We start from the raw sequence: 24,399 nt of genomic DNA on the forward strand, positions 1-24,399 counted from the left end.
ATATTGTGATTCAAATGGTATGCTGACCAAAAGAGATCTGAAGAAACTCTGCTGGGTAAGGATTAAAGTTTTGCTGGACCTTTAGCTGGTGTTTCAGGAAAGGTTTGAAGTATGGTTGACATTCTGGGGCTCAAGGCAACGACTGATTATCAACTGGAAGTGAAGTATTTCAACATTTTATAAACCAGTATTGTCTTCTATGGGTTATATAGGAGGGACTTCAGCCTTGAATACACATCTGATAGGCATTTGAAAACTGAAATGGACTCAAGTTTATGGCAGAGCACTTTCCTGTAAACACATAGAGATTAAGGTAATAGGATTTAAGGCCTTCTGCAGTATCTAATCAGCATCCATTCTGATGCGTTCTCCGGATTCTCTTTTATATTATCTCCCTCTTCTGACACCATAACACATTCTCATTAGGTTCTGTGCAATACCACCTTGGCATTTTTCTCATGATTTTTCTCCTTACTCGAAGGATTCTCAGTCTCCTTTATGCATGGTTGAATATTTCACACTTAACACACAGCTCAAACTCCTTTTATTGACTTTTCTTTGCCCATCTCAAACAGGCAGCAGTTCTCACTCCTGTGGCCTGGAATGCTCATTACCCATGCTCACTTGGCAGTTACCAGGAGTATAACACAATGTCTTTACTTACCTTTATGTTTATCCACTCTTGGGCTAAATCTTCAGTTTCCAGAATGTAAAGGTCACAGGTCATCCTTCCATTTTCCATATGTGGCCACACAGATGTTTAACTATTTGCCTTATGGTGTGTGTGTGTGTGTGTGTGTGTGTGTGTGTGTGTGAGAGAGAGAGAGAGAGAGAGAGAGAGAGAGAGAGAGGGAGAGGGAGAGAGATGGCGTATCATGGTACTCCAACTCAGGACTTTGACCTCTTGTAATCTTTATTTATTAATTTTATTTAAACACAAATCAATTTATTCAGCTTTTACAACTCTTGGACAAAGATGGAGATCTCAGTATCCTAATAGGAAGAAAAAGCTCTCACTGGCTTTTGTCAAAGCTGGCTGACCTAGTAGGATGTGAAGATTGCCAGCTACCTGGCTTTTAAGGAAGGCCCTGCTGGAATAGTTTCATTCTCAATACTCCACTATTCCCAGCTCCAGGAATGGTGTAAACAATGATTCATATCACCAGAGGCCTTTAGGGTTTACAGAGCACATTCATCACATACACTAGGCTTTTAGGGAAGATCAGGTTCCAGCACGTTCACACATTCACCCTCTGATTACCAGACTAGCATCTAGTCTGCTCAACACCTATCACAAGCATCACAATTCTCCTCTTCTCCTTTAATGATGAGTGTGTCAAAGGGGACAGTGTGAGGACTGTGCTACTGGAATTGTTCAGAATTCAGGGTCTAATACTTGGGCAAAACTCCTTTCTCCAAGTAGAGAGCTTTGGGGCTTAGGCCTTGCAAAGCCCCTGTGGGGGCTTGGGGAAGAAGTCAAGAATGTGCCAAACTTTCTGAGCATATAGGAAAAGGGGGTCAAGTGGAACTTTTCAAACTAAAGAGTGAGTGTGTGTGTGTGTGTGTGTGTGTGTGTGTGTGTGTGTGTGTGTGTGTGTGTGTGTGTGTGTGTGTGTGTGTGTGTGTGTGTGTGTGTGTGTGTAAAGTGGGTCTGGTGGGAATCTCGCACCTGTGGATAGGCAGGTATCCAAGATGTCCTACTTTGCAGTCCAGAGACCCATGGCGACCAGGTCCCCTGGCCACTGTGAGCAGCAGGAGAGGGCGGGGTGGGGCGGGGCGAAGCGGGACGCACCTGGGCGGGGAGGGGGAGGCGCTGGGGGCTGAGCCTGGCGGGGCTGCGGTGCACGCCAATGGGCAGCGGCTGGCAGCGCGCCCCGCGCGGGAGCCGCAGTCGCGCCCTCTCGCTGCCTGGCGAAGGGGCGGCTGGCGCGGAGGCGAGCGCGCTGGAGAGGAGCCGCTGGCGCCGTGCGACTGCGACTGTCAGGGCATGAGGATGGCCGTGGGTTCCGTCAAGATGCAGTCGCCGTGCGAGAGCCCGGGCCTGGCCGCTGCGGTGGCCGTGGCGGCCGCGGACTGCGCCCTGCGCCGCAGCCCCAGTGCCCGGGAGCCTGAGCGCGAGCAGCCACCCGCGCCGCCTCGGCCGAGGCTGCGGGACCTGCCTGCGCTGCTGCGGAGCGGACTCACGCTGCGGAGGAAGCGGAGCGTCCCCGGGGCCCGGGTGAGTGGCCGGGCGCGCACGTGGAGCCACGATCACCTTTCAGGCCACCGAGCCAGGCGTTTGCAAGTTGAGGAGGTGGCGGGAGGGGCGTCCTTGTGCTGGCTAGAAAGGGCCGCCGGACGGCGGGCTGGAGGGCTGCCCCGTGGGCACCTCCCCCTCTCTCCGAGCGCCTGACTCAACCCGGGGCATCTGGACTCGGGCTGCTGGCCCGGGAAGAAGGGCCGTTTGCCTTTCCCCCGAGGGGAAGCTGCAGGTGTCCTGTGCTCATCGCCTGCCCCGTCTAGATCATTTCGTCTCGCCCCCCCCCCCCCCACGAATGGGATCTCGGTTTACAGGAGGCTTGAGACTTGTTTTGGACGCCCGCGTTGCAATCTCTGGATATTCTGCAGGCTCTGGCCGCCACCTCTTTGCGTGAGGGAGATACAGGAGTTAGAAGTTGTGGATGTGCTCCTAGCTTCTGTGTCCAGGAGGCTCCAGGACTTAGTATTCTGTGACACCCTCTTAAGCAGCAAGGTGCATGGCCCCAAGATTCTGAAATTTTGACTTCCTTTTAGTATGTTCAGATAGGATTTCCTGGTCAAGGAGTGCCATTTACTGGTTTCTAAGTGCATCGAATGGCTCAAGCAGGTCAGACATTATTATTATTATTATTATTATTATTAACCAGAGCACTGCTCAGCTCTGGTTTATAGTGGTGTGGGGGATTGAACCTAGGACTTTGGAACCTCAGGCATGACAGTCTCTTTGCATAACCATTATGCTATCTATCCCCACCTAGGTCAGACATATTTTGTGTGTTAAGGAGAGGTACAGTCTACTTATGGTCTCCTGAGGTCTCACAAGCCATTCAGCAAGCCCCAGGCTGCTGGGCTGACTTTGTTTCCCACACTCAACCTCAGGGATCTGGGGTACCTTTGCTGGGTTCCACTCGGGCTTTAGACATTTGTCATCATTAGGTAGATTTGACTAAGAAGGTATAATAAGTATGTATTTTTGGAGGAAACTATAACTTAAAAATCAAGTCTTGGTTGTCTGAATTTCAAAGAAAATCATGTGGAGTGGTTTTGAGCTTTTGCAAAAAAAAAAAAAATAGGTCTTTGAAACTTGGAATTTCGGGGGAATTACTTACTATAGGAAATCCTTCCTATAGGTTGGGAAGAGTCTGAATTGATGTAGGTATTCAGTAACTCTAGGCTGTGTTCCTCCTTTGCTAGTCATCTTCCTTCTGGTGTAGGGATAGTTGTACACCATCCTCTTCCAAAATTTGTTTTGAGGATTATCTGGGTAAGGATTAGCTGGACATTTAAAGTCTATGGGCATTTTAAAGTCTATGACTGGGGTAGTTTAGGGATTGCCCATATTTACCCTTAACATTTGACATACAGAGTTGCCTATGAAGAAAGCTAGGGCATATGTCTTGAAGATTATGATAGTTAAATAAAATGCAAGAACCAGTGGTCTGGGAGGTGGCACAGTGATAAGGCTTTGGACTCTCAAGCATGAGGCCCTTGGTTCGATTCCCGGCAGCATATGTGCCAGAGTGATGTCTGATTCTTTCTCTCTCCTCCTATCTTTCTCATTAATAAATAAATAAAATCTTTGAAAAAATGCAAGGACCAGTGTTATAGAATTTGCAGAAATCTAGGGAAAAGTAGGTCAAATCGTGTTCCTATTATCCTTGACAGTTACTTTTTCATAGCACAGAATACTGAAGACATGAGGGCAGTCAGGCAATCTGTGAGGAGAATTGCTGAGGGTTTCTGTATAAATAGATCTGAAGTGTTCATCTGCATAGAGGCTTGTGTTTCTGCCTGCCTGGGATGATAGCACGTGCCTTGCCAATATACATATTTACTTTTCTCAGTTCCTCTAAATGTAATTAATTCAAATAATGTATACTTTGTTAACCCCTCTGTGCTTCAAATAATTGTATCCTCTGGGACATTTCAAACACATTACATAAGTACAGGGCTTCTCCTCTCCCTGCCCCCTTGGGAAAACTATTCAATTTCCCACTGTTAGAAACTCATAATTTCCCTGTCCTTTGGCCTTGAAACTACCTTTGTAATTTTGGAGCCTTCCCCACCTAAGGCAAAGGAAGGGACTTAAAAGAGAGAGTCAGGTGAAATAATGTATCTACTAGTCTGTTCTACCTGCAGTTAGAAAATAACATAGTCTGAGTGGCTTAAGCAACAGAAATGTCTTTTCTTACAGTTCTGGAGTCTAGGAAGGTGATCATGATGTCAGCTGATTTGGTTTCTGGTGGAGATTCACTCTCACTTCCAGACAGCTGCCTTCTCTGTGTTCTTACATGACCATTTTTCTGTGGACATGGAGGGGGATGAGGCTGTCTTTTATTTTTCTTCTAAGGCCATTGACTTCGCAGTGGAGACTCCAGCTGATAATTTAGTCTACATTCCTCTTAGTTTAACTTTCTTTCAATGACTCCCCATTTCCAAATACCATCACACTGGGGGCTAGAGAATATGAGTTGGAAGGGGGTACATTAATCTATAACAAATAGATACAGACAGGAAGAGAAAAATAGGCAAACTGTGTATCAAACCAGCTGATAACTTGTGAATGTTTTGGATCAGGCTAGTAATACTAAAGCAAGCAAATCATGACTTAGATTCTTTGCTGGACGTTTGGTTTTGTGTCATAACTGGTTTTTATCTCTAGATTTCAGTGGTTGAGTGGCACAAATTCATTATCACTGATTTAAAGAAAAGCAAGCAGTCTGTGCATGATAAAAGTTGCTAAGAAAGTTTGCAACTTCTCTATTGACCAAGATCTGATTGAGGAATATGTGTGACTTTTGTCCATGCTGCCTTTGGCATTCGCAAATCTGGACAATATGACATTAGCCATTATCAGGTGAATTCTTTTGTGGGTAGTGTTGTTTAACTTAGGTGCCTTGTGGGCTCTCTCTTACTGGAAAAAAATAAATTGACATTTGGTTAATGTCATAGAACTCAAGGATTCTTTGTTCTTCATGTCTAACCATATTGGTTTTAGAATACAGTCCTATTAAGACTCTGTACCTCTCTCTGTACCTCTTTTAGCTAAGGGAGGAATGACTAAATTTGCTTTTTGGGAGGATCTTGCTTACCTCCTAGGTGGCGCAGTGGGTTAAGCGCATGTGGCGCAAAGCGCAGGGACCGGAGTAAGGATCCCGGTTGGAGCCCCCGGCTCCCCACCTGCAGGGGAGTTGCTTCACAGGCTGTGAAGCAGGTCTGCAGGTGTCTGTCTTTCTCTCCCCTTCTCTGTCTTCCCCTCCTCTCTCCATTTCTCTCTGTCCTATCCAACAACGAATTGCGTCAACAAGGGCAATAATAATGACCACAATGAAGCTATAACAAGGGCAACAAAAGGGGGGAAAAATGGCCTCCAGGAGCGGTGGATTCATGGTGCAGGCACCGAGCCCAGCGATAACCCTGGAGGAGGGAAAAAAAAATCAGTAGCAGGATAAAATATACTTTGAATTCCCACCAAAACCCTTTAGTCATTCCATAAAGACATTGTGCTATGAATCTTATGAAAGGTTAGTATGACACACCTAAGTTTTGACTTACTAGCCTTGCTTCTCTCTCTCTCTCTCTTTTCCCTCCTTCTTTACTTTCTTTGTGGGGGCTGATATATTTTAAATTTGTGTTTATTTACTTTTTGAGGGTGGGTGAGGGAACAGAGCACTGCTCTGTCTGTCTTTTATGTGTTGGGGGATAAAACTCAGGGCTTGGGGCATTCAAGGCATGTACTCTGTTGCTGAGCCACTTTCCTGGCCCTCTGGGCCGTGTGTATTTTAAAGTAACATTACTTTATTGCTCATGAATCTTCTGTCCTTCTCCAACTCCACCCTCTCCCCCCAGCATATGGGGACCAGGGGCTTGAATCCATATTCTTTCATATGGTAACATGCGTTTTCTACAGGGTACTCTGCTTCATGGCCTCTTGGTTGTTAGTATATTTTCTTGACTCCTTCTTTGTAAAACAAATGATATATACACAAACACAAGAGAGAGGGAGGAGAGAACACTAGAGCATCATTTTAGCAATGCGGGAGTTGAACTCAGGATCTCATGCCCCCATGTCCAGTGGTCTAGCTACTGCACCAGCTCCTTGGCTGTTAGTTGTTAGTTTTAAAAAATCTATATAATAGTTTTCTCTTTCTCCTTCTTTCTTATGTGATTGATTCATTCAGTGGCATGTCCCACTTTCTCAAATGATTTCTTTCTTTCTTTCTTTTTTAATAAAGTGGTTTTAAAAATATATATGGGGGAGTCAGGCGGTAGTGCAGTGGTTAAGTGCACGTGGTGCAAAGTGCAAGGACCGGCATAAGGATCCCAGTTCGAGCCCCTGGCTCCCCACCTGTAGGGGAGTCGCTTCACAGGTGGTGAAGCAGGTCTGCAGGTGTCTATCTTTCTCTCCCCCTCTCTGGCTTCCCCTCTTCTCTCCATTTCTCTCTGTCCTATCCAACAACAAAGACATCAATAACAACAGCAACAATAAAAACAACAAGGGCAACAAAAGGGAAAATGAATATAATAAAAAAGAATTAAAAAATATATGTATATATTATTTATTTATTTTGGATAGAGACAGAGAAATTGAGAGGCATGGGGGCAGTAAGAGAGAGACACCTGCAATACTGTTTTACCATTTGTGGAGCTTTCTCCTGTCAGGTCGAGTCTGGGGGCTTGAACCTGGGTCCTCAGGCACTGTAATTTGTGCACTCAACCAGGTGTACCTACACCTGGCCCCTTGGCTAAAATTTGTCACTGTGGTGGTGTTTAACTCGCTCTTCTCTACTCTTCATTTTCTACAATATGGCAGTTAGATATAAAGACTTGATTAGGCTCACATTCCAAGGCAATCATCCTTTATAGGGGTGGTGAATATAGTCTATTTCATCATATCCCAAGGAACATGATGTGCAGATGTCTCTCTTTTTGAGATGATGGGATTGCTTAGTAGGATCAGGAAGAGTCAGTTTTCCTTTTACCTAGCAATCTGGGCAAGATAGATAGCCTACATTGATTTTAGGGCATGGAAAATGGTGATGATCTAATCTACCATTTCTTTTGCATGCATTAATTATAATTTTTGTCTAGAAAGATTTTTTCCTTATGAACTAGATGGGTCTCCTGAAATTAAATATGCCAGAAAGACAAAAAGACTTATTCCACCCCCCCCCCAGCCAACTTTTAGGTATTTCTATTGTACCCCAGCAATTCCTCATGCTTTTCTTTTTGAAAACTATCATGAAAAAATTGTGGATCTTAATGCATTTGTTTCAACCCATCAATATTATCAGTATTTTTGCCTTCAGTAGTTCTTAACTCTGATATACTTTTTACAAGGTCCCAATAGCCTCAATAACTTTCTTGATTTCTACTATAAGATTTCTTAGCTTATCTTTTTCACTCCATGCTCCAGACCTGAAATAAGTCATTTTGTAAAAAAGCACTTTTTTTACCAAAAAAATTGATTTTCCTTAATGTTTGCTCTCTCTGTAAAGTCACAATATTTCTTTTACTTTAGTTTTAAGCTTTTCATCTTAAGCTTTTGTCATTTTGAAAATTTGTATCATCAAGCTGTTTCTAACACTTTAATTCTCTTTCCATAATGAAAGAGCTGGTAACCATACTTCTTCTTCTTATATATTCCGTCAGTATTGAAACTGACAGATTTTGTGCTTTGCCTGCTGTAATAACTTTTTCCTTCTTTGCCTCCTTCTTCTTTTTCTTTTAATATTTTTTTTTTCCTGCTGCCAGGTTTATTTCTGTGGTTAGGTGCTGATACTACCAATCCACTGTTCCTGGCAGCCATTTTTCCTTTTAATTGAGTAGGATAGAGAGAAATTGAGTGGGGAGGGAGAGAGAGAAAGATAGAAACCTGCAGACCTGCCTCACCACTTTGAAAGCATTTCCCCCCCCATATCGAGTGGGGAGTGCGGGGCTTTAACTAGTGTCCATGTGCATGGAAATGTGAACCAGGTGAGCCAACCCCAGTTCTGCTACCTTCTTCATCTCCTTGAAATTTGTTTCATTTATGACATTCAGAAGAATTTATCAACTGGGATATTTCTCCAAAGTCCTCTACTGCTTCTTACTCTTGGATTAGACACACAAGGGTAACATTTTTTTCTTCCCGCCCTTTTCGCTTTAGCTTTTCGCATTCAGGCTTCCTGTAGCAGGTGCTGTGCACACTTGAGAAACTAAAACAGCTGGCAACTCTCTGCTTGGGGTTCTCCCTTTTCCATTTACAGTTTCTACTCAGGTGATTTCTTCTCAGAGAAAAACAGGTAGCAATTTCCCTTCTCCAAGCGGGAGGTGCTATAGGTGTGACTTAACACCTCTCCTGTCAGAAACAAGCTTATTGATTGAGAAACACATACTACTGCAAGTTCTACCAGTGGGCTCAATCTGTTGGCATTTTAGACACACATTTTACAGAAAAGCATGTAATTTGCTCTTTGCATTTGAATTTGAATTTTAGTCAGTGACTAGCACTTATTAGTATTCATGTGTCACACCTATTCTTTTGTAAATACATACTTGTTTACCAAAGCACTACAAGACACTGGCTTACAGTGATGAGGGGAGGTGAACCTGAGACCTCAGAACTTAATTCATGAAAGTCTTTTGCCTAACCATTATGCAACTCCCCATGCATATTTTCATATAGACTTTATTTAACCATCATAAGAAAAATCTATGTGTTAGATACTATTATTCACATTCTACAGAGGAAGAAACTGAAACACAAAGAGGTAACAGAGTGGGTGGGGTAAGGGAGGTTTGAATTCAGCCAGTCAGGTTCCATAGTCCATACTTTGAAATGACTCTGGGTTTCTGAGTTTCCTTATATGCACTAAGGGCAAAGGGTCTATTTACTTTAAACTACCATAGCCCTATATATCTGTGGTGTTACATTACCTCTTTGAGAGATCAATAAGTACTGTTGATTATGCCAGATTTTAACTTTTTAAAAATTTATTTATTGGGGAATTAATGTTTTACATTCAACAGTAAATACAATATTTTGTACATGCATAACATTCCCTGGTTTCCCATATAACAACCCCCACTAGGTCCTCTATCATCCTTCATGGACCTGTATTCTCCCCACCCACCCACCCCAGAGTCTTTTACTTTGGTGCGATATGCCAGTTCCATTTCAGGTTCTACTTGTGTTTTCTTTTCTGATCTTGTTTTTCAACTTCTGCCTGAGAGTGAAATCATCCCATATTCATCCTTCTGTTTCTGACTTATTTCACTTAACATGAATTTTTCAAGGTCCATCCAAGATCGACTTGGACAGAATATTCACCACAGAAGAGATCCAAAAGGCCGAGAAACACATGAAAAATGCTCCAAGTCTCTGATTGTCAGAGAAATGCAAATAAAGACAACAATGAGATACCACTTCACTCCTGTGAGAATGTCATACATCAGAAAAGGGAACAGCAGCAAATGCTGGAGAGGGTGTGGGGTCAAAGGAACCCTCCTACACTGCTGGTGGGAATGTCAATTGGTCAAACCTCTGTGGAGAACAGTCTGGAGAACTCTCAGAAGGCTAGAAATGGATCTACCCTATGACCCTGCAATTCCTCTCCTGGGGATATATCTAAGGAACCCAACACATCCATCCAAAAAAGATTTGTGTACACATATGTTCTTGGCAGCACAATTTGTAATAGCCAAAACTTGGAAGCAACCCAGGTGTCCAACAACAGATGAGCAAGTTCTGGTATATGTCCACACTGGAATACTACTCAGCTGTAAAAAATGATGACTTGAGGTTTTAACTTTTCATTTGGGACCCAGAAGTCTGTGACAGGTCTACTAGTATTGCCGCTGGGAGGTTATAGATTAATGTTAACTACTATTGAAAAGGTATGACTAGCATTCAGTACCTGAACAAAAATCATCCAGGTTCACTAACTTAGCCAAGACTAATCCAAAAAGCTTGTGAATTCATCCTACTGACTTATGTTTGTTTGTTTGTTTTGGTTTAATCTTTTCCCAGTAGTCTGTCAGTAGATAAAGGTCATTAAGTGAGGCTCGCATATTCCAGGTAAGGTGAGTCAGAGTAGATAAGAGCAGACAACTAGGGAGTCGGGCTGTAGCGCAGCGGGTTAAGCGCAGGTGGCGCAAAGTACAAGGACCGGCATAAGGATCCCAGTTCGAACCCCGGCTCCCCACCTGCAGGGGAGTCGCTTCACAGGCGGTGAAGCAGGTCTCCAGGTGTCTGTCTCTCTCTCCCCCTCTGTCTTCCCCTCCTCTCTCCATTTCTCTCTGTCCTGTCCAACAATGACGGCATCAATAACAACAACAATAATAACTACAGCAATAAAACAACAAGGGCAACAAAAAAGGAATAAATAAATATTTTTAAAAATCCTATATTTAAAATAGAAAGAAAAAAAGTGTTCTTCACACCAGAACTTACATTTTTTTCCCTTCCTCAGACAGATGCTTCTTCTAGGCAAATGAATTTTCATAGACATTTTTATAGAAATCTAGGTGCAATAAGTTTTTGCCTTCATACCTAATGTCATACTCCATTGAAAAGAAACAATAATGCAATATCCTATAATACGGTGCCCATTTTATTATTATATTATTAGTATTAGTATCTTATTGCTCAGCTCTGGTTTATTCTGTTTGGGGATTGAACCTGGGACTGGGAGCCTCAGGCTTGAACTGATATGCTGTCTCTCCTACCATAGACTGTTAGGTGGGATTTAAATACTGGTACTATAACAGAATATTCTTTTTTTTTAATATTTATTTATTTTCCCTTTTTGTTGCCCTTGTTGTTTTTCATTGCTGTTGTAGTTCTTGTTGTTGATGATGATGTCATTGTTGGATAGGACAGAGAGAAATGGAGAGAGGAGGGGAAGACAGAGAGGGAGAGAGAAAGACAGACACCTGCAAACCTGCTTCACCGCCTGTGAAGCGACTCCCGTGCAGGTGGGGAGCCAGGGGTTCGAACTGGGATCCTTACGCTGGTCCTTGCACTTTGCGCCAGCTGCGCTTAACCCACTGTGCTACCGCCCGATTCCCTATAACAGAATATTCTGAGCTTCACGCTTGTACTACCTCTCAGATTGACTTGGCAGTACCTATTAAGTCATGCAGCTAAAATTAGTTGAAAGGTGGGAGATAAGTCAATAGTGATGACTTGGAGTACGTGTGCCTCCCCCTCACCCTGCCCTGCTTCAATATTACATAACAGCTCTTGTTAAGAATGCTGTTAATTCCAGAAATGATGTGTTCTGTACTTGTTCACAAGAAGTTCTAAGACTGTATGTGAAGGAAAACTAGTTAAAAACTAACACTTTAATTTCTTGTGGTAAGTTATTACTATGATAAATCATTCATAAATGGACATGGAAAAGGGAAAGTCCACAGATGTCATTGTGGACACTGGCTCACCATTATCAGGTTAAAGCTTCAGTAGTCTCCTTGAAAAGAGGAAGTTCTTTTCTTTCTTTCTTTTTTTTTTCTTTCTTTATTGGGAAATTAATGTTTTACTTTCAACAGTAAATACAATAGTTTGTACATGCATAACATTTCTCAGCTTTCCATATACCAATACAACCCCCACTAGGTCCTCTGTCATCCTAAAAGTAAGTTATCTTCAACTAAGAAAATTATAGTCCAGGGATGTTAAGTAACTTTCCCAAGACCACACATGTAGAAAGTAGTAGAGGCAGAAAGGAGCCCAGAACTAGAAAATCCTGACATCTGGAGCTTTGTGACCAAGTGGTAGCACACCCAGTTGAGTGAGTGCACACATTACTAAGTGCAAAGACCCAGGTTCCCACCGGCATGGGGAAGGTTTCACAAGTGGTGAAGAAGTGTTGCAGGTGTGCCTCTCTTTCTCCTTTGTCTTTCTCTACTGCTCTGAATTTCTCACTATCCAATGAATTAAAAGAAAAAATTAAGTATCAAAAAGGAATAAAATCTGAAGCATTTTCACTATATACCATGCTGTCTTAGCTATAATTATAAAATATGGGATATTAAAGTCATGAATACAGAAGACATTTCAAATCATAGTATAGAACACCTAATTTTTGCCCCCCCCATGTCTCTATTAGTGACTGCCAGTACTAGACATATGTTCTAGTGATGGCTTGAACAGCAGCTATATGTCATGTCAGCAATATCAAGCATTGTACAAGAAATGTGAAGGTTTGGGATGACTCACTCCAGAAATCATTATTTTCTCAGAGGTTTGGAAACTGACTAGCTCCATATTACAAATGCAGCTGGAAATAGGTAAAGCAAGCAGGCTCTTTTTCTGGCATCTATAGAAGATTGTAATCAGTGGGAATAATTTCTCATAACCAATGATTTATGTTCCTGAACCTGACTTGTATGTTATTTAAGGAGTTTCAGACTAGATAGTGTGAAGGGTGTATTCCTGCTAGACTAACTGAATACATTTACAATTGAACAAAATAATTGAGAATACATGTCTTTTAATAAAGTTGAACTTTGGCATTTACTTGAAAGAAATATCTCTTTGGGGAGTGATCTCAGGTCTTTTTTTTTCTTTTTCTTTTAAGAATCAAAGGCTAGCAGTCCAGAAAATATGCACATGCAAACATAATTTTCTATCTCATTTCCGTAGATGGATGGTGGATGTTGTAAAGTCTGGTTTACCACAGACCTCTAATTAAAAAGCACTACCTTCTACAGAGTAGCTCCATGGTTCTGTAATTATTCTACTTTTTATCTCACTAAAAATCTTCCTCTAAAAACCTACATAACATCAGCCACTCACTCACAGAGTTGTCAGAAAGTATTTCCTTATATTAAGATATGGTTTGTTGAATTGGAAATTCATTCTCTCTGTAGCAAGCAATTCAGTGAGCCCTGAGTAGTGGTATGTGGTGGTGGCAACAATGATGACTATTATTATTCAACAAAGCCTTATATAGCATTTGTGGTGCTGGGGTTTAAAATCCTGCAATCACATTAACTTGCTTAGTTCTTGTAATACTTAATGTGACAGGTGTTCTGATTGTCTTTTTATTTTTTTTTTCTTCAAAGAGGAACATGACACATAGAGAGGCTAGGCAATTTAACTGAAACCACCCAAGAAGTGAGGAGCCAAGATTTGAGTCCAGCAAGTCTGACTATGTATTAGGAGATTTCACATTTTGCTGTAGACTTTTTCTAAGTAAAATAACCCCCTTGATTGTAGTCTATTTACAAGTGATGTCTTCATGTAGTGGGATTCTGAGATCTCTAAACCATTATAAAATGTATGATCCTTTTTAAACTTTCAGTGCCTTAAGATAAAAGAATGATCATAAGTCCTGATCTGCTTTTCAAATGTAGCTATAAAGTTTACCTGTAGAACTATTTAAAAAATGTAACTCACAGCTTTTAAAATATGTAGATATGATATATATTCAAGTATGAAGAATGTGAATTAAGATTATATTAACAATTATTTATGACCACTAGTAGGTACTAAGACAATTTAAATGTCAAAAGATAATAAACTAAAAAATGTCCTTTAAAAAGCATAAATAGCCTCAGACTAAGTTACTGGTAGAAGAAACTGAAATTCTTTGAAGTGAAACATGTTCCTTAAGAGAAATTATGTGCATACTTTATGTGCATAGGTATATGTTTTATTACTGAAAATAATCCAACATTAAAAATACAATAATGAAAGCCTAGATATTACTTATGAATTTATTTTCTTATTTTTGAAACTAAGAACCAGTGTATTGCACCAAAGTAAAGATTGTGAGGGGAAAGGGGGTTTTCAGGTCCTGGTGCAAGATGGTGGAGGAGGACCTAGAACAGGGTGTGAGAGAGTTTTGTAGAAAATTGAGAAGTGTTATACATGTACTAACAACTATTTTACTGCAAACAATTAATCTCCCAGTAAAAAATGATAGTAATAATAAAAAAAGAAACCATGACCCTGATTATACCTCTGTGATAAGTTTGACTGACTTGCCTTTGAGTCATTCCGCTCTGTATGGTGAATTGGTGTATCTCATCTTCTGTGACTCAGTTAATCCTTTCATATTTATCTTCTTTGTTCATGAAGCATTGTATAAGGACTTTCTTTTGCTTTTCCACTATTTGTATTACCTGTAGTTAATACATAATTCAGAATCTCTAATATGATGAAACAAACCTTTAATAAAATCTGGAAAACTAGGGCTTCTGTAATGTAGTTGATTGTCTTCCTGTATTTTCTTTTCTAACAGGTCTGACAACTTAAACTCCAGTCTCACTGGTAGCTTTGCTGTTCAGTTGAATTTGACCTTGTCAAATCATTTACCTGCAGCTGTTATGAGGTGTACATGCAAATACTTGTGATTGCCTAATGCTTATACTTTTGGTGCTGACTGTAAATTTGTTCTACTCTCTTCTGCTATTATTAAAGGAAGTGAATAGCTTATCACTTCTGCTTGGTTTAATACTTTAAATATTGACTATAGTGAACAAATACTATAAATAGATCATTCCATCATACTATGATGTGAAGTGTATCGAGGTATAAAATAATTTATAGAATAAAATTAGGTAGGGAGGATATATGATGACATATTTTATAATTTAGAGAGGTATTGTGCCTATTTAAATCTGTTAAAATAGATTTCTGCTGCAGTGTAGTAGGGAGAATACTTTTTTTTTTTACGTAGTTTGTCACTTAAGGATTATGTGACCAATACTAAATAAAACAATCTTTCTGTTATCTCTAAAATAGATATCAGTATTTTATCATGGTAATTGATAGCTATATAGAAAATCATTTTTATTCCTTGTTTGATCAAGACCAGAGAGGTGGCCTTTTCCTACTGAGATGCCAGTGGGTCTTTAATATTCACCGCATTTCTTGAGTTGGGGAGGGGGAATATAATGCACTAGTGGAAAGAATATTTAAAGATGCAAGAAAAATCTGATTAATTCAGGAATCTCTCATTAAAGGAGTAAAAAGAAACTAATCCATAAATCTATGTCTAGAAAATTAAATAATTCTGCCATAAAGAGAATTTTAGGAGAGGCATTGGGAGAGAAAGTGTGACCTTCACGCTTTGTTCTGAGGAGATCCTAACAAGTGGTTTTTAACTTTTTTTATATAAGAATTTTGTTGCTATTTCTTGTCATCAATGAAAGTATTTCCTAACTTCAAATTGGCATTGATATTTGTTCTTCTCTACTATTTCAAATTTATTGCAAATCTTCAAATAGCATCAGTTGAATAATTCTATTTTCACACTCCTCTTGACTCATAACTGTTTTTTAAATGTGGGGCTAGGAAATGAACCAAGAACCTAGAACATGCACTACATTTGGCCCAATTTTTCTTTCTTTGCTGTTTTTGAGAGAGAGAGAGAGAGATAAAAAAGAGGTAGGCTGAGAGGTAGGGGCAGGAAGATAGACACCACAGCATTGCTCCAGCATATATGGAGCTGTCTGGATGTTGCAGTGTGCACCCATGTAATGCTAGGACTTGAACCCAGGGTTTCATACATAAGGCATGTGCCCAACCAGGTGAGATATTTTTTTTTAATTTTTTTTAATATTTATTTAATTTATTTATTCCCTTTTGTTGCCCTTGTTGCCAGGTGAGATATTTTAAAATTTTTAAATCTTTGGCCATATTCCAGTCAATCTTGAATATATCTTGATATCAGAATTAAGGGAGAAAAAAATAAAACAATTCAGCAGATATAGCCCTCTGGTAGTTGACTATTTACTTTCACCTATATTAAACTTTACATTTACAGAGTACTGTTTACATTTTTATTTTACCGTTTTTCTATCTCTTGAATAAGGTATTCCCCTCTTACAGATTCAAAGACAAGCTACTGAGTTTTTCTGCATGCCACGATATCACCATCTATGAAGCAAGATTAGTGCCCTCCTTGGGATAGTATGAACTAAATTCAGATGAATAGCAGCTTAGAGACAGAGTTAGTTATGTAGAGAAAGTTGAGTGGCAGTCATTTCTTGAAAATCATCAAAAATTATTACTTGAAAATTTATAAAAGAAAAAAAAAGATTCCAGTAAATCTCTTTGAATTAATGAAAGAAGTCTTACTGGTTACATTGATAGAAACTAAGAAAACTCAAAACATTGGTATTGTGCTGAAGGTCATCGTGAGGGTATTGAGTAAAGAGTGCCTTTGACATTTTTCTTTTTGTCTTTTGTCCAAGTTTTTTCTTTTTTTTTTGTATTTATTTATTCCCTTTTGTTGCCCTTATTGTTTTATTGTTGTAGTTATTATTGTTGTTGTCATTGTTGGATAGGACAGAGAAAAATGGAGAGAGGAGGGGAAGACAGACGGGGAGAGAAAGACAGACACCTGCAGACATCCTTTACTGCCTGTGAAGCGACTCCCCTGCAGGTGGGGAGCCAGGGGCTCGAACCAGGATCCTTAACGCCAGTCCTTGTGCTTAACCCACTGTGCTACCACCCGACTCTCTTTGTCCAAGTTTTGTGAAAGGTTATCTGTTAGGCTATACTTAAAACTGGGGGGAGTGGAGGTTCTAGGGTCTCAGACTTCCTGAGCCTAATCCACTAGTGGATAGATGGTATTGAAGGATCTGTATTTCTGTAAAGTTCCAAGTAATACTGCTGCTATTAACCCACGAACCTCCTTCATATAGCTCTGGCTTAAGAGACCTCAGAAGTTTGGTGACCGCTATCAGTACTAAATTAGTGAAATAAGGGGATCTGGTTTTCTCTTTGCTTTATTTGTAATGGAAGACCAAATCAAGCTGGAAGAATCATGGCTGTGAAACTTTTATTGAGTTATTATTACCCAAAATTACTCTTTATTTGTTTCCACATAGTTACTGGAAGTAAAATTTGATAAGCAAATGGAACATAAAGCTTCATGGTAGCTGTGTGTATTGTTCTCTGTTAGCCCATCCCATGTACTATCTACTTTTTTCTATTCAAATCTGTACTTGCATCTTGCCCTTTGTGAACATTAGTCACTGGGTGCCCTTGCAACATTTCATTGTAGTTTGGGCCCAGAGGAAAACCAGGAGGAGACTGCTCAGGGGTACCTGTCTCTCTTGCTTCACCCCTTTTCAGTGCTGCTGACAGTGACCATCTGGAACAACAACCCTGACTGGACTGTATCTCCTCCTCAGACGCTTTCACTCTCTCCAGAAAAGCATGTCTTTCCCAGTTCCTCCTGCCTATGGCTATTATAGGGTTAATGTTATTAGTCCCTCTGTGCTGCAACATCTTCCACTGGATAGGCAAAGCTTACCTGCACATTTATTTATTTATTTATTTATTTATTTGCCTATAGGATTATCACTGGGGCTCAGTGCCTGCGCCACTGCTCCTGGAGGCCATTTTTTTCCATTTTGTTTTTTGTCGCTATTGTTGTTGAATAGGACAGAGAGAAATTGAGACAGGAGGGGAAGATAGAGAGAAGGAGAGAACGATAGGCACCTGCAGACCTGCTTCACCACTTGTGAAGTGACCCCTCCTGCAGGTGGAGAGCCAGGAGCTCAAACCAGGATCCTTCCGCTGATCCTTGCACTTTGTACTATGTACACTTAGTGTGGTGCACCACCACCTGGCCCCTTACCTGCATATTTTTGCTGAACTTTTTTTCTGAGTTAATACTTGCCTGATATAGGAACCCAAGGAAGTGCAGTGCTGGGAAAATTGATAGTAAAAGTTGTAACACCTGTGAAGAAAACCTCATGTATGGTGTGATCATTGTCAGTAAGTAGATCAAGGAAGCCAGGCTAACCCCTAAAGTTTTGGTAGGGTTTAGTGAGTAAGGAGGGGGTAAGAAGAGTCTTGGTGTCTGTCAGGGCTTAGCCTTAATCAGAGAATGTCCTGTGGGTTCCCTGGTCCTCTGATAATAAATTATAACTCTGCTGTGTTGTAACATTCTTGTGTTATTTTTAGCCATGAATTGGAATGACTTCAGAGTCAGTGAATCTTATATAGAAGGGATTTGTACTTCTTCTCTACAGTTGCCTGATTTTTTTTTTTCCTTCCTCTACCTTTTCTCTAGATACCCTTAACATTGTTGGCCTATACAGGGAAATTATAAGACCTTTAGGTGGTGCTTTGATCTTACTTAATTTGGTCACAGTATATTGAACGTGCTCTGAAATGCCTGCCAAAACTACATTCACAAAGTAACCAATAGTTGAATAGAATAATTACACCTTTAGTTCCTTTGTCCATGGGTTCCAGTGGTAGGTATAGCTACAAACTTTAAAAAAAAAAAAGCATTTTTTTATGCTTTTGGTTCATAGCCAAGTCATCATCTCCAGTTGCCTCACTATGAAGCATATCCACAGTACAAGCTGATGCCAGTTCTGTGCTTTTCAGTTCTTTATATTAAAATGTTATGCTAAGGTTGAAACTGTTTCATAGCTTTTAAGATTGAATTCCAATATCTAAGTACCTTGTCTTCATAAGTGAAGCATTTAAAAACTAAATAGACCATTAGTATCACATTAAAAACATTTTTTTTTAAAAAGAAAGAAGTTCTCTGTGAGAAAATATTAACTCTGGAATTTCCCTCCTTCTTTCTGAATTTTCACATACTTACATGTCAGGAGATAGGGCTGTGTGAGGGAGTCAGGAGTGCCCATATAATTGAGGCAGATCATGCTGAATCACTTCATGCTACTCATGTGGCACAGATTTGAGCGTTGGAAGTCCTTTCTTTTGCTCCATTTTCCCTACTTTTCAATCTAGTATGGATTGGGGTCTAGGTTCCAGGAATAGATGAACTGGAAGCATGGAGAAGAGGGAAAGGGATAGAGCTGTCCTGGGTAAGTTCTGTCCAATAGTGGCAGTTATCTGAGCTTCTTCTTTTAGTGGAAACCAAAAGAGTAAGAGAGAATAAGAAGGTTCTAGTTCAAATGACTCTAATAGGAGAGTTTATATGTTGTTCAGGGAACAAAGAGAAGCTTAGTGAGGAGCAGCTGCAGATAAACCCCCTTCATGTCTTCATGACTTCTTTCCTTGTCTCAGACAGTAAGACGACTTGTTTTTGCTGATCCACTGTGTTTCTACTTCCAGTCTGGAGTCCTCCCTTCTCCTTTGTGGGTAAAGAGCCTTTTCTTAGTCTTTCCTCAGATTTGGTCTCAAGAATTTTATGGTTAATCTTTCTCTTTTGTTTTTGAACACTCAACTGCATACTTCTCTCCTTTGGGATGACTTACCCATCTCATTTCAAGTTTGGTTTCTTTCCTCCTCTCCATGCTTTGTTCCTTTGAGGCTTTTTTTTTTTTTGGTAGGCTGTTTGCCCAGAATGTCTGTCTTCTATGAATCAGCTCATCCTATTGTTTGCTCTCCTTGGTTCACTGACTGGTCCTCCTGTTTCACCGTGTCACTGTTTACCTGCCAACTGAACGTCTTGTTTCTTATGGAAGAGGATGCTAGATGCTCTTCTAAGACTTTGACTTATTCAATCCAACTTTTGCATATTAATGATAATTATGTTGAGAGAGGCTTTATCTATACTCTTTTAATGTTTTAGACTATTTAAGCACATACTCTGCCTATTATTCATCCCTAACCTCAGGAATAAATGAACTTTTACAAGGACTGTAGTAACCACTGTCTAACTTAATAGGTCTACCCTAGGGAATATCTGGAGAGCTTGCAAATGCATTGATTATTGATTTGCATCACAATTCCAAATCTACTTCTTTGATCTGGACTTCTGTCAGGACCAATGAATGTTTACAAGAAGGTTTTGCTGTGGTGGGAAATAAGATTATGCAATTAAAAACCAGTTTCATTAGACATAAAACTAATGTAGAAGCTTCCTTTTATGCCATTAGCTTTGGGAAGATGAGGCTAAATAGAAGTCAAAATAAAGTAGATCTTTGATTTTGTTAATTGTTATGTCATTGTAGGTAGCTTTTTGTAATGTAATACCTGTCCACCCCTACCCCCACTTTTACACTTCATGTTATCTTTCCTCTTCCTAAATCTGCTATGCATCTACTATCTGATATGCTAGTCAGGGGAGTCTAGGATTGTTGCAGTAACAAAAATGCACTGAAGGCTTTATTTCTTAATAAGATTTTTTTTTTTTAAATCTTTATTTATTTATTGGAAAGAGACTGCCAGAAATCGAGAGGGGAGGGAGAGATAGAGAAGGAGACAGAGAGATACCTGAAGCCCTGCTTCACCACTTGCAAAGCTTTTCCCCTGCAGGTGGGGGACTGGGGCCTCAAACCTGGGTCCTTGTGCATTGTAACACCAGGTGTGCCACCACCTGGCTCCGTGAACATTTATTTCTTGCTTACAATGATGACCATTTTGTGTTGGGGTACTGCTCTCCAGGGTAGCGATCCCCCATGGCTTCATTTCCATTTATGACATTTCCATGTCAACATCTTCCATAGAGACTGCAACATCTGAAGAAGAGAGAAAATTTAGCATGACTGTTTAAACAATTTTTGTTAACGTGACTTTGACGCATATTTCATTGGCCAGAACAAATCATCCTACCTCAGGAATTTCAAAGCACTGAGGAACTATTCTCTTCCTCAAGAGTTTAATAACATCTACCTCAGACATCAGAAGCTGACAGTACAGAAATTAGCAAAGGCATGATCTCAGAGGGATGATAAACATGTTAATAGTATTACAATATAAATCTACAAAACTATATAAATTACAGAATACAAAGTATGATAACTGGTATCATAGAACAGAAAGTATTGTGGGAACCCCAAAGGCGGGACTCAATCTCCCTAGACAAGGTGGGGTGGGGGACTTATGGCGGTAAGGTTGTTCTGTTAGCTAGGTTACGGTATCTGTATCACCTTGGCAAGGATGATATCTGATTTTACTTTATGTGTTGTATGTAAACTAATAATTAAAGGTACAGTTCAAAGAATTAAGCTTATCTGGTCTTTCATACCTCAAGAAAGAAAAGGACGGTAGTAGTATGTCAACAATAGAACAGATCTGCTAGTTCACATGAAATGCAACACACTAGTATCCTTTTAGTAAAGATAAAGACTACTTGCAAAAACTTCTGTGAGTAATTAAGTTACTGGCAGTTCTTTGATCCTTAAAATTAACTTGCCATTGCAATATGAAAAGAACAAAGGCAAGTACTAAATAGCCATCAAGATTAGTTATTAGGCAACAGAGGTTGCACATGCAGTACTTTGATTTGCTCCAAGATTCTGACATATTTTGCGTTAGCTATAAATGTGAGTAGGGTACTCAAAGTGTGAAGAATTTGTTTTGTAAATGAAAGAAGACTATCTGTTATTTAGATCTAATAAAACCACATTCCTGTCCTCTTTTACTGTTGTAACCTCACTGGTCTACCTGCTGACCTGCTGTCATTTTGAACATAATCTCACCCCAGGGCCTTGATCTTTGTTTTCTTTGAAATTCTTTTTCTCCAGATATCCACTCACCTACTTCAAGTCTGCTCAAAGGCCAATTATTCTTAGTGAAAACCCTGAATCTCTTTAAGATTGTAACATGTACCTCTTTCCCAGATCATATCTCTGTACCACTATCTAATAGAAATAATTGATAAATAATTTTTTAAATTATTATCAGTCCTCTCCAGCTAGAGTGTAAGCTACCTAAGGGCCTGGATTATTATTTCTTTCAAACACTGTTGTATCCCCAAGTGATTAACCTAGTGTCTAGAACATAGAACATTTTCAGTAATATTGTTGAACACCTGATGGATATATATATATATATATATTTTTTTTTTTCCCTGTAAGAGTTTCTCCAAGTAGTACATGAAGTTGTGTCCTTAAATATTTTCCTTCCATAAAGCCACAATGCTTTTTAATTAGATAAAATCATGTCAGTTACTGTTCTCTAGGGGAGCAACATTGAGAACAATTTAAGAAACTCACAAGATGGAATAACTTGTCTGATTTTGCTCTGATATTTAATTAAATTCAACATTTTGTTCTTACTGTCTTCTGTGCTGTAGATATTGAATAGTGTTCCTGCATTTTGGAAGCTTATTCTTTCTTTAAGTGTGACATGCTGGCCAGGACTTAAATATAACTTGTCTCTTCACTTTATGATCTTTTATGGAACACTCTTCCCTGATGTTAGTTAAGTCCAGTGTTGGCTTCTGGCTTTTCCCTCTGCCATAGGACCCATGAGTCAGGGACTAACCATGCTCCCTTACTCCAAGATTGTGTTAATCCTTGGACAAATAAATGGTGATTCTTTCTGTAAAAAGAAGTCTGCCAAACTGTACATGAAATGTGTCATTATCTTTATTTTCCTACTCAGAAAGTTTGTCATAAAAAGATATAGGGGCCTGGCAGTGGCAAACCCAGGAGAGCACACGCATTAACATGCTCAAGAACCCAGGTTCAAGCCCTTAATCTCCACTTGCATGGTGTGTGTCTCTCTCTGTGTGTAAGCTTTGTAAGTGGTAAAGCAGAACTGTAAGTGTCTCTTTGCCTCTCCCTTTTTTCCCTTCTCTCTCAATTTCTCTGCCTCTATCAACAAAAGAAAGGAGAGAGAAAAAGAGAAAAAGGTCAGATAGGAGCAGTGGATTCGATGTGCAGGCACCCAGCAATAACTCTCTGGTGGCAATAAAACAGTAAATAAAAGATGTTGTAAACATCAGTTTGCTAGGGGCCAGGTGCTGGCACACCCGGTTAAGTGTACACATTACAGTGTGTAAGCACCAAGGTTCAAGCCCCTGGTTCACCTACTGGGGGAAGCTACATGAACGGTGAAGCGAGGCTGCAAGTGTCTGTCTCTCACTCTCCATTTCCTCCTCCCCTCTGAACTTCTCTCTGTTTCTATCCAATAAAAATAAATAAATAAAGCTATTTTAAAAATCAGTTTTCTTTGAGAAGCAGTAATTTATTCATACACCTCAGTACTTCTTATTGTTAAGGAAACTTTTGTGGCATATGACAACAAAGTGTGTCATGATGGCTTATTTAAGGATTATTGATTTAGACGGTCTGTTCGGTAGAGAAAGGAAATTGAGCTTGTTTACAAAGATGTTAAAGAACTATTGGGCAGAACTAGAATTTGAGGGCATGATATAAATAGTTGGTAAGATTATATACATAGGAGAGTTTAGGACAAAAAGGAACTGGATATAGGAACATGGAGGATAAGACTAAACAGACCAGGAGTTCATGGTAAACAATTTGCATCTTGGGAGTTGGGCGGTAGCACAGTGGGTTAAGCACAGGTGTTGCAAAGTGCAAGGACGGGCGTAAGGATCCTGGTTTGAGCCCCTGGATCCTCACCTGCAGGGGAGTCACTTCACAGGCGGTGAAGCAGGTCTGCAGGTGTCTATCTTTCTCTCCCCCTGTCTTCCCCGCCTCTCTCCATTTCTCTCTGTCCTAACCAACAACAACAACAACAATAACTACAACAATAAAACAAGGGCAACAAAAGGAAATAAATAAATATTTTTTAAAAACTAAAAAAAAAAAAAAAAAAGAATTTGCATCTTTAAATTGAGGGCAGATGATCTAGGGTTTGTGTCAATATTGTAACCAGCAATAGGAAATCAGTATAATGTAGAAGTGGTTAGATTTTGTATTAATGCCTTAGGGTAATCTATTTATTTATTTATTTATTTATTTATAGAGACAGAGAATGAAAGAAACCAAAGCACTAATGTTTCCTTCAGGGCGGTAGAGCGGGGCTTAAAACTGGCTCATAGCAAAGCAGCACAGCAACCATTTTCACATGCCCTCCTTAGTTTTTGTCAAAGACATATGACTTAATATTTATTTGGCCAAACAAAGGACTGTTCATCATAATTAAAAAACCCCACGTTACATTGTTTAAATGAAAAGTTGTCTATGTGTGCTGGGCTAGCATGGGGGTGCCTCTTCCCGGGTGCGTACTCTCTGGGTTGGAGAGAATGTGACCAGAGCCAGCCTGGGCTGCTACTCACTCAGCGACTCTAGGGAGATGACTCAGGAACCAAACATGTGGCGCAAGGCAAAGCAATGTATTTTTATTGATCAGAGAGCTAAGGCTTTTAAAGGATAGACCTGGAAGTGGCAAGTCGGAAATGGAAATGGTTAGGAAGGGGGTGGAGAAAGGCAAAAGGCAGCTGGAAAGGTAGGAACTTCCTTAGCAATTGTTGCGAGGGTTTTAACTGCTAGGATTAATAATACCCTGGAGGAAGGGAGGGTTTTGAGGGTAGAAAG

The 24,399-nt window shown here is 40.0% G+C and overlaps 1 protein-coding gene across 1 annotated transcript in view; it reads left to right on the forward strand.

Annotated features, from left to right (window-relative positions):
• The first annotated feature begins 1,848 nt into the window (after positions 1-1,848).
• The window catches only part of RAPGEF5 (Rap guanine nucleotide exchange factor 5), a 308,676-nt gene continuing 286,125 nt past the window's right edge, over positions 1,849-24,399 (forward strand). Inside the window, exon 1 of the mRNA XM_060196104.1 lies at positions 1,849-2,218. Coding sequence (XP_060052087.1) covers positions 1,988-2,218 — 231 coding nt within the window. The 5' untranslated portion in view covers positions 1,849-1,987. The remainder of the gene's footprint in view (positions 2,219-24,399) is intronic.

The sequence above is a fragment of the Erinaceus europaeus genome, chromosome 8 (assembly GCF_950295315.1).
Source record: "Erinaceus europaeus chromosome 8, mEriEur2.1, whole genome shotgun sequence".
Taxonomy (NCBI): Eukaryota; Metazoa; Chordata; class Mammalia; order Eulipotyphla; family Erinaceidae; genus Erinaceus; species Erinaceus europaeus.